Source organism: Pecten maximus, chromosome 3 (assembly GCF_902652985.1).
Source record: "Pecten maximus chromosome 3, xPecMax1.1, whole genome shotgun sequence".
NCBI classification, from domain to species: domain Eukaryota; kingdom Metazoa; phylum Mollusca; class Bivalvia; order Pectinida; family Pectinidae; genus Pecten; species Pecten maximus.
In genome coordinates this window covers 25086116-25098045 of record NC_047017.1, presented here as the reverse complement: position 1 = coordinate 25098045, position 11930 = coordinate 25086116, and the positions used below count along the sequence as shown (strand labels likewise).

The window sequence follows — 11930 nt, the reverse complement described above, 5'->3', positions numbered from 1 at the left end:
CATATATATTTTTATACTGGAATAGATCTCCATGTTTTTTTCTTCAGATTAATGGTGTCTTTCGCTTTAAATTAGTGTCTTCTTTTATTTTGTTTATTTATTTTTTTTACAAATAACTTTGGGTTTCTCATTTTCCTGATCGTTGTCACTGTTGTTTTTAAGTTATGTTCAAATGAAAAAAAGGACACTGTTAGGGCTTATCGAATTAGAATGTTTTGTTATTTAGTAAATATACATGAAAACATATTTATATATATCCATTTGAATACACACAGTACAACAAAAATAACAGGAATATATCAGTTAATTGGTTCAATATGTTTATTTTGATATTCAACAACGTTCTGGCCATGAATACACATTTTACACATATGATAGTAATCTCATAAAACAATGATATTCACAACCAAATATACCCTCATCAATACAATATACATATCACCTGCACACTTCGGGAACAAACCCCAGTAAGGAGAATACAGCATAACCAGTTTACGTCATATATATTGCACACATTTAAAATAGCCCTTCGCATAAAAATCCTTCAGTGTTCGCCCTTCGGTTATATTCAATGAGTGATTGTTTCAGCTCTGGTGTCAGAAACAAGAATAATGTCTTTGATTACGTTTCAACAGTATAAGTATTCTATAGTGTCATTATAATGAAAAAAAATTCAAAGTAAGGAAAGGGGAGACACCAAATTAAAAAAAGGACACTAATATACCCTTTCCCAACAACAAAAAATGTTCTGAATGAAATGTAAGGGTCCTGATTTCATAAACTTTATTTTGTTAAGGTTTCTGTGAAACACAAATCTGACGTAATTTTTGTTTGTGATACCGGAGTCAATTAGGATGAATAAGGAATTATAATGAATGATATATATATGGAACTACTGGTATTTCGTTTATACCATGTTAATATTCTATAAAGAGACCTTAAATGGAAAAAAAATTCATAAGTGAACACCAATCTGTCGAATCTCCATGTAGGAACAATACACTAAACAGTATGTTCTTCTGGGAACAATACAATCGCATGTTATCTTTCCAAAAAATATTGAACAAACGATGTGGAATTTATATCGATACAAAAAATAACGACTATTTTAATTTCCGATATATAATAAAGCAAATATTATTATTTTGGACATTTCAACAAAATAGAGCAGTTTACATTTATCTTGAAAGTAAGCGTATCTTCGAGAACAGTTGACAATGAGCATCTAACCAAACACACAACATTGCTTAGCGCTCTAACAATGTAGAAAGTCGCCTCAATTATCTATAATCTTATATAATCTTATACAATTATATATAATCTCAATCCCTTATGCGATTCTTTGTATGAATATATGAAATAATAATGTTTAACAAGGTCATTTATTTCATCTTTATGAGAAACAAAACTAAAAAAGTCTAAAATGTTACGAAATTCGGAATGTTTGGTTTGTCAATGAAGCAAGATGAAGCCACCAACATCAAAAGATTTCAGACAATAGACTATTAAACGGCCACATATTCCTGCATCATAAATCACATTGTTTTGTTATTGGCTTGATTATGCGGCAGATCCGAACGTAATTCAATCATTAGCATGATGGTATAGGACATGTTGAAGCAATCTACTCAATTTATGAAATGAAACAACCGTTACATGAACGGACATTTTGTGTCTTAACGTTTATGATACTACTAACACTTATCTATTATATCTATAAAGTGTCTGACTTTGCCTGGACCAGATGCTGAGCAGTCACAGAACCATACCAAATCAACGTATGCATTGACTTCGTTCCAATCAAAGACGATTAAGGATAATTCACGTGTTGTGACTGCAACGTGACACGTGCGGAATTTAAGATCATGTGACATGACAGACTCGTGCCTGTGGAAATGTCTTTAATCAAAACACCATTAAATCTATTGGATAACCTACAAAACCACTTTTTGTAATAAAATTGATTATGTGAGCTTCTTCAATTTTTTAATTATTTTTTTATTTCGTTACATTTATGTAGAGAAAACGTGAAATGTAATTAGTGATTAGTTTCTGGTGGCATGTGGTAGATATTGTAGTTGAAATGCACGGCAATAAAAATAAAATAATATCGATTTATTTTGCTTGATTTCGAGTTTAATTCAAGATCAAAAGTAAAAAAAAAGAAACGAGAAAATATCTTCCCCGGTGTTCTGTGCAGCAAGGACGCTTTGATGTATGATTAAGTCATAACAACCGTTGTGATAAAAAGGTATGTTTTTGGTAAATGCAGACAATAAACATGTACAGTGAGTGTATTGAACGAGACTTCTTATCACGAACGAGTAATTCTGGTTGTATGCAATATTGTCAGAGAAAAAAAGATGACGCGAAATCTAATCACAATGGTATTACGTAACAACCCGGCTTTCAAATGCAATGATCCTGCTGAAGTCGATAGTGTGTTTTCAGAGATTTATTTGTTCACACGTTCAACAACGGTTGAATACTCACCTTGACCAAGCTTTGTGTATAGACGAAAGAAAAAAAAATACTGCTCTCACCTTAATATGACCAATCTGTTTTCGATATCAAACAAATATGCATGTGATTATAAATATTTATTAGTACCATCATATTAAGGACAACAAACTGAATTTATCATAATATTGGAGTCATTAACAAATTCCGGTTTTTGTTTTAAAAACTTTATTTTGGTCATATATATCCTCGAAGTCATTATTTATACTACTAACATTTTTTTTCTATTTTGATTCACCTCTCTGCAGAGCCTTACAAGAAAACATTAGTTATCTTTAGAATTGTTTTCAGCACTATATTTAGACAAGCCATTTTGTTAAAAATGCTTCTTCCTCGACAGTGAAAACACTGTGTCTCCAAAAAGATACATAAAGTGGCACCTACGAGAAATATATCTAACACGGAAAATGAACTCATAATAGCATCCTTATATGTATCGCTTAGAAGACTTATAAATATATAGGCGGAGCACGATATAATTCCTTCAGGATGCAACTGATTATTTATCTACTTTTACTTAAAAGATACAATAAATTAGAACCTTAAACGTTTAGAAGGTGGTAATAGCGTAATGTATGTACAACAATCTATTCATGTTTCAATCCTACTTACTCTTTGACGTTGAGACAGCAGCTTTGATATTGAGACAGGTATATTGTCCGCTACTGAGTAGGCTGTTCGTAATGATTACAAAAGATGGACAATGGGAATTGCTTACCAATAAAAAGGGTACATGTTCATGGCTGTTTGCCAGATTCATGTCTCTGACAACTTACTTTTCAGAATAAATTGGTTATTTTTTTCCACCATTTCAATACATGTTCTCGATGTGTTTTAACAGCTGTTTAATTTCTTCATTTAAAGATAAAACTGATCTCGTCGACCCTTTAACAGTAAGAATATAATATACTAAACTTTACGTGGATATGGTCCGATTGTGGTCCGTGTTGTTCTAACGAGTTTTACTCGTCGTAGGTATGTTTTGCCTTAAGACTTGATTGTCACCTGATTTGTGTATGACGAATGACTAGAATTTGAAGTTTTCATATCTCCCGTATGTCAGACTAGAATCAATATTAAATCATAATCAAAGTTTTATAAATAAACATGACATATACGTAGCATGATTGTCCTTAACAATACTCTTTTTGTCACGTTTATTGCAACACTCTAACAATATTTTTAAGACAATTAGAATACAAGCAACAGGAATTAGCATTGAATTCATATTATAATCATGATTTTAAAACTGGTTTAAAATGCATTAGAAGCTGAAAGTGTATCCCCAGCCAAAACATATCTTTGATTTGAGATATGGATTGTTTTAAAGTTAAACCATGTATGTCAATCCAGTACTAGCGGATATATCATGCAAACTCTGTAACGTGTAAAAGACTAGCACCAAAAAACGTCTCGTAAGTATAGCTTAGTGACAACTTACCCTGAAAACCATACAACTCTAAAGTAGCATAAATAACTGGTATCTAAAACATATGTATCTATAATATGTTTACAATCTTCCATATATTTCCTGATCTAGGGGCATCTATCTTCATTTAGGTAAATGACATAATAAAGACATCTTTGTTGACCGAAACATAGATGTAATGAAGATTAAACTGTACAAATATAAGTGAATGTTCTACTAACTAGTTAGGATTTCTGTACTTGCTTGTTGTTTTGATCCATTAAGCTATATAGGTCATTACGTAAATGTTCAATTCTTATAAGTAAAAACATATTTGCGATTTTGTTTATGTTGTAACATTTTAAAATTCATCTTTGTATAGATAATTGCGTTATCGCTCAAATTATGTCCTTATTGGTCTCCAACATCCTGGGCGTGAATCCAGAATGATGAGAAGCACAAGCTACATTTACATTGAATTCAACATCAAGATATATGGAATACTTTTATGGATGGTGGCTATATTTAATATAATGACGTGTTTATTTTGTCATTGATAATAACAATTTAGAAAATTTCCGTCAAATAAATGTGTTCTAAATACATGTCGCTTAGCTAAGCTAGAGTTTGGCAGAATACTTCACTCTGCAAAATCTTACACGCTTACTGGAATCCATCCTAGTCCTTGATATGGAACACTTAACAAGTCAGTGAAAATTATCACATGAAATAAACAATATATCAATGCTTATTATGAAGAATTAGGCCGCAGTACCGACTGTCTAGAATATAATGACATTCCCTTACATTACGAAACCCTAAAACCACGCAAGGAAGATGTATTACCATGATAAATAGGTTTGTAATAACCAAAACCGTTTCAATATTATTGCATTGAATTACATAGCTAGTATTTTTGTAAATTTCTATTTATTTGACAGAAACTCAGCGAGGGGAAGGGGTATATTCATTTGAAAAGATGATATAATTAAGACAATGCAAAAATAATATCAGTTTCATTTTTTTTTCTATTCCCTTCTAAATGTCTAATGATGCATGTTGTATAACTAAGCATATTTGGGATGTTAAACATTGATGTATTCAACAATTACAACTAATAGTGTCGATCACATTATCAAACCACAGGATTCACGGTAATTGTATTTACATAGGAAGTGTTTAAGCCGATAAACACTCGTCTTCCAATTAATATTTACCGAAACTAGTAATTTGATCATGTATCTCACCTTTCAATAATTTAAAACTACAAATATGGATTCCACATGTACCAATAATATTAAAAAGTAATGACCCTGGGAAATATCACAAAGGACCTTGGCCAAGCTTGTATAAATAAAAAAGAGAAAATGTCTCCAATATTTGATAATGCTTATGCATCGGCAAGACTGTAGGCACTAGACGTCGACCCCGACTTGCGTAAACTTATGAAAGTCAGCACGCGCTGACTGTTAAAGATACTACACCGCCAACAGCATAATACTGTTTCTCGAAGAAACGCATTAAAGTGTCAATCATGATGTAGAAACATATCTAATTAACACTAAATGAGACCAATCACAACAGCATCCTAATAATTATCGCCTTTCAGATCGAAAGTTATATACAAAAGATACATATGTAGAAGCTGAACATAAAAGCTTTTCTTTGGAATGCAATTATACATTTTGAATTGATCAAAAACTTTTTGAGAATGGTAGAAAAGTCCAGAAGCTTTTGATATTGTATAAAAGATACGACAGTCTATTATTTGTTTACAATCGTTGTCGGAGATGTAGCATCTTTAACTGATTGACAGACAGTACATGCTGACTTCCATAGACAAATGTCATAAAGCAGGGGCAGGTAACTGGTCTAATTTGAGCACAGGGGTAAAAGATGGAAAAATAATACTGTTTTTAAGATCATATACAACACATCACCATCACCTATTCATCAATTTTGATTTATAAAGTGACCCATTGGTTTTAGGAATTTTTCTCGTGCGATGCGGGCGATCTGTTGTGGAATAGGAGTCTGAGAACGCCGTCCCAGACGTGGAAGCACCCGGTGACGTCAGATTTGTGACTGACTTATTTCGTCGCCTTTTTCTGTGGTCAGGACTATCGTCATCAAACTGATTTAGGTTATATAGTTCAGGGGACATAAAAGAGTTTCTGTCCACTCCGGAATGGCCTTCACTATTAACGGACCGTGGAGTAGGCACCATCGGAGTTACTCCTCGATCTCCTACCTGATACATACTTCTTTGGTCCGGATTCACACAAGCATGGCACACCCGTTGTTGCGCAGAGTTAGGTGGTTGCACCCAGTAGGGATCCCTATAATGTTCTACTTCCGGCATCTGACAGTTACATCCGGAATCATAATCTGGTGTGCCATATATATATCCAGAGTTTCGTAAATCATTTTCTATAGACTGATATATATTACCCTCCTCCTGTCTTGCCATTAACTCCCGTTGATACTCCTCTAACCGACATTGGTCACACTGACAGGGCCCTACGCCCGGTATATTATCGAAGTCATGCGAATGACCCTTTTTCCCGCGTGTTTTCTGAGACGATTCCACTTCTGGTCTCATGTGTGGTTCTGTTAAACGCCTTTTTTTGGCGAATTGTTTACGTTTCCATTTCGTTGTGAGAGGATTGTCTGTAGTTTCAGTGTCACTGACTATTTTTCGTCGGTCCCCGTAATAGTTATAGGGGTACACATTTTGGTCCACCTTGTCGTACGGATGACTAGAATAGTTGTCACTGTCATAATACACGCTATTATTACCCTGGGACGCACTCGTATACTGAGCACCATACTTTGGACACCCACACTTGTACATAGCCGGATCAGGCGGAATGTTCTGTGTCCAGAAATCTAACATTGGAGGTTGGCCCTTCTGATCACAGTTTCCGGTTTGTGACCCTGATAACCTAAACGAGCCGCTGTAAATACTTCCGCGGACGGATTCGTATGTATGATCAGTATGATTAGTGTCCGTCCCACTGTACGTGGCGGATGTGTCTTCCGATGGTTCTACCGGAAGGGGTGTGTCCAACCTTCCGCGTTTATATTGATATTTACTTCCCTTTTGAGAGCCATAGAACTTGTCAAAGCTTTTTGGAATAATGAAATGTTTTTCTTCTGGCTGACTGTCTAATAATCGGATTTCTACACCGGCATCGGCTAGGACGGACTAAAATAAACCAAAACGAGAACAGTCATACAATGTACAAAATACAGGTAATAGTATCCATACATGTCGACACTTTGATTTAATACTATAAGAACAATATTTGTTAAAATTGGAACAGATTTGTACGAACTCTCTATTTAAACCAAACAATCTAATCTTGCGAATTTTATTGTATTTGATTGTCATTTAAATAATATTCCATACTGACCTCTGTTGGTCGGGCTATCATTCCTCCTGACCCATCCGGGGACCTCATGTATAAATGGTTGTCCTGTCTCGCCACCGCATGTGGAGTTGTGGTCCCAGTCGGAAACTCAGAGCTCTTCAACCTTGCTCGATGTTGTCTGGAAATAACAGTCATAAAGTTTAAAATAGAACGTGTTTTTTCATTTTATAGTTTATATATTTGGCGTCACTTTTGACCATTTACATCTCATTATTAGAATCGTATTTTTAACACCGTAATTATTTAAATTGTCGGCTCTGTTGCTTATATAATTAATACGAGTGGACGGTTATTAATACCCCGTCGGCAGTTCGGTCGAGACATCCGCAGTACAACACTGTAGTAAATCCGTAGTAAATGTAGTTCTGGCAGCATCGCTGTACTTAACAACCTTCCAAATTGTCTGTGTATAAAATAATAGGGGAAAGAAATGGATAATGGTCTAGATTAGAGAAAACATCTCGATGAAATACAGTAACCGCTGTAAACATATCCATGGGAACAGACGAGTTCTGACTGGTCAGGTTCGGGTTAGGCCTGTCCGGTCTTGCTACCATGGACGATCTAATGGATCCAAGAATCGGAAATCCATTGGGCGGAATGGAAAGTCCGGGAGAGCTTCCTCTAATGAGGCCCAACTGTACTATACAGCTTTTCTCCAATGCATATTTCTCCAAACTACAGACGTTCGTTGAAGTACAAGGGATATTAGGATGTTATATATACGATCGTTCCAGACGAACATTTGTTTGAGTGGTCTACATCGTATGCTACTAGTTATGGATACAAAGAAGAGTTGGCCCTTACGGCACCAGCGGGGCCAGTTAAGGTAATTGGTCGTCTTTGAGAGCCCGATGGGGTACTAATTGCTTGTAGGATATTATATATGACGTCACATGGGTTCGGTATTCATTTCAAATCCCGACAAATCACGTCTGTACAAATACGTAAATGAATGTACTTTGCCATGGAGTAAATGTTTTTGTGTAGTTGTACAAATGTATGTGCTGTCTTATTGAGCTTAATAAACATGTTTCTAGGTACATATGTATCATTATTGCAATACTGTACATACATTATGTATTGTATATAGTGGATATATGGCGGGACTCAGGAACTGATCTTAAGTTTGAAAAAAAAAAAAAAAAACATTCTTCAATATCTACCGCAGGATAGATCCATCATGCATGTGATTCAAGTCAGATTTCGGAACATTTGCATCAATTTCAGAAGCACTAAGACGCTTGATTTTAAAGGCCAATGAATCAAAAGTGACAGGTATTTTGAGGAGAATGATGGTTTAAAGACTTGTTATCGATAGAAGCATTTGGAACCCCAGCAAGCAAATATCAATATATCTTAATTTTAAAGATATATATTTTTGTATCAAAAGTACTCATATGTGAGCTGTGCTGCGGTATCAACTGTACGCTTACCGGTCGTCAAGCACAAGAATTTGTAAATATAAAATGGGGGAATATTATGCTAACGCACTTTTTATTACCGTTGATTACAAGGACGTTACGTTACTTTGTAACGTTCTGATTTCACATTCGTATTTGAGGACGACAGGTCATGTGCCTGAAGTGCACTGCTCTTTATGTTCAAACCACCCATATAGGCTTGATATAATTGATATATTTACAGACGCCATTGTTTTTGCCTTTGCCGGATATGACATACCTCCCGTGCGCACGCGCACGGCTATTGTTTATAGGAAACAAAAACGGTTTTACGTAATACACGTACACATATATCGCAATTTCCGATATAACAATTCTGTTGAACATTCCACATTGACCAAAGTTCTTGAATGGACATTACATCTATGCCGTATTACTGTGACGTTTATTTCACTATACAAACTGTCACCTTGAAGGGGACAGTACCGCTAGGAACATATAAATGTTTCCATAAAAAGCGAGAAGTTACAAGTTCGGGCACAAGCTCAATAACCACACTACTGTAGACAATTGAACATGAAATGTGAACATATCCATTGGTTTTATCATGCTGTTTTGACGTACTACACATATCACCACAACGCTGTTGACGAGGGCGCGGAGGTGTAACGGTATAGCGAACAGTGTTGTAATAAAAATCGTGATAACAGTATCATGTGGCGGGGAGGAAAACACAGATAAAACGACATGGTCATGATTTATATCTGTGGAAATAAAACTAGCGAGTACCCATCGTACAGTGATTGTTGGTATAGTGTAGCATCTACACCAAGCATCGATCTGTACATCCAAGTTCTTTTTTAATATCTGGTCTTCACGTTTTCAATCAAACGCGATGTGAGTTTACGGCATCCACGTACCTTCCCTCTATATCTCATACACAACAGCATAATGAACATTAACAGCGATACCTTATTTTATTGGTATAGATGTGCCGTAATTACGAGCGCGAACCATTAATATAGCGTGTATCACTGTAAGGCATTGTGGGACAGACTTGGCGATAAAATAAACATTACATCGTACGCTGTAACAACACCAGTAGACAGACGAAATTTAACTGTAACCAGATGTTTTGAACATGTTGCTTGAAAAGAGGACAGTGGTCGCTTGGTGGACAGAAAATAAAAGACAGCCCTATTGTATGAAAAACCTTGTATTGAATGGTGTTTCAGTGAAGCACAAGTGTGCTTTCTTCTTTTAACTATCGCAATGAACGACACACATCATGACACATAAGGTTTAGCATTATATAACGTGCATGCACTTCTTATTGAAATTACCATTTATCACACGAGGTTTAACAGTAATCAGCATGGAACATTATTCAATAGCGTTTGTATAAAGAGGAATTCCCAATACAAACTCCATTGAACATTGTGCTCGTTGGTCTACATCATTTGGATTGACGCGGATGTGTTTCCTATGAGACTTGCATCACGGACCAGCATGACTTGTATTGGAGAGCTGTGTGGCAATACATCCACGTTTATTGGGAATTAGTTGTAATTCAAGGACAGCATGACGGAATAACACGTTTATTCAAGCAATTTTCCAAAGACGAAGGCCAGTTTGTCAACTAGTGTTGTCCTTGTGTTTTCCGGTATCATATTATAACCACATATCAAGCAGAACCAGCACTTTCGCTCGTTTACACGTGGTGACTTTACTTTATTATCACTCGGCAATAAAACTCTCCCCACATGGTCGTCATTCACCTCAAATAATGAAATTCTCCGAAACCAAGGCCCGCATTTTTTATGTATTTAATAGTATTTTGCAAAGCATCGTTTGATACTAGTTACTGTACGTGAATTTAGGCTCACTCATTATATTTGTTTTGGTTCTTTTTCATAAAAAAGTGAGAAAAAAAACCCACCTCACTTCTCATTCTCAAAAGGTATTCGCAAAAAAAAAAAAAAAAAAAAAAAAAAATTGTTACTCATTCACATCCATCTGCATAAATCAGCCAGTAATTCATAGTTGAATGTTATTTTTAGAGTAAAGTTCCCCTTTTCACTCTTCAGTTTAAATTTTGTGATATGGTCTCAAATCAGCTAAGCTTATTATCGAAAATGAGTCATGATATTCGTGTTGATTTGGCTTTAAGACGAATCTCTTATCTAACAGATTTTTTGTGGTTAGTGTTTGTCAGGAAGCAAAAGTTACCGACCCAAATCCGGAAACTTAATCTACAATCTAAATTACAGATATGTTATCAGGCATTTCTAGAATTTGTTGTTATAATGTGTATGCTATTTCCAATTTATTTCAACAAAGCATACTATTTGCTCAAGTATCAGGTTTAAGATTTATCCCAAAACATGTATTTGTGAAATTATGTGATTGAGAAAAACACAAACCTTTTGAAAAAGAATGCGACCAGTGCGACGAATAAGAAAACAACACACGTGATGGTGGCGAGGATAGGGATGAAACAGTTGGCATCACAGTCGATGAAAATCAGAGACTGTCCTGAGCTTTCTAGCACTGCGTTCTGTAATTCCTGTAGGTTAATATTACATCGTTTGGCTACTCTGTCTTTAACCCGTTGTCTATCGGCTGGTTCAGACAAACGAGTCCAGTTAAGCTGTAGAAACAGTTCCCGTTTCCATGGCGGCGGACAGGGAAAGGCGTCCCACATCTTGTCCGGTTCAATGACGTTCTTGGGACTACAGGAGGACGGGCACGTGCCGGGATGGACGACGGCGAAGTAGCCGGACACATTGGCCTCCACGGCCTGTAAGGAAAAATGCACATGATGAATATACTTATACTTAGATACAATGTATTTCTGATTCGTAATTTTTTTTCATATTATTTTCTTATTACATTTGCAATATTTGTATGTTTTTTCAACCACTTCATACATATTATAAATACTGTCAATTGAATTGAGCTAAAGTCTCCCAAAACGCGTTCAGTTAAATGGTTGCCACACCATGAATGTCACAATGATTAAAGATAAACCTGAAATTGAAGATGAAGTCTTCTCACAAAGTAAAAAAAAAAGGAAATATTGAGATACATGAGAGTTGGTCAAATCGGATTACAATGGTAGGACTTATTGATGGCTTTCATCTATATTATCGCTACCGAACACAT

General features: G+C 35.5%; 1 protein-coding gene across 1 annotated transcript in view; it reads right to left on the bottom strand.

Moving 5' to 3' along the window:
* Positions 1-303: 303 nt before the first annotated feature.
* The window catches only part of LOC117323682, a 56783-nt gene continuing 45156 nt past the window's right edge, over positions 304-11930 (bottom strand). Inside the window, exons 2-4 of the mRNA XM_033879055.1 lie at positions 11189-11565; positions 7345-7480; positions 304-7136 (exon numbers count right to left, since the gene is read on the bottom strand). Coding sequence (XP_033734946.1) covers positions 5871-7136; positions 7345-7480; positions 11189-11565 — 1779 coding nt within the window. The 3' untranslated portion in view covers positions 304-5870. The remainder of the gene's footprint in view (positions 7137-7344; positions 7481-11188; positions 11566-11930) is intronic.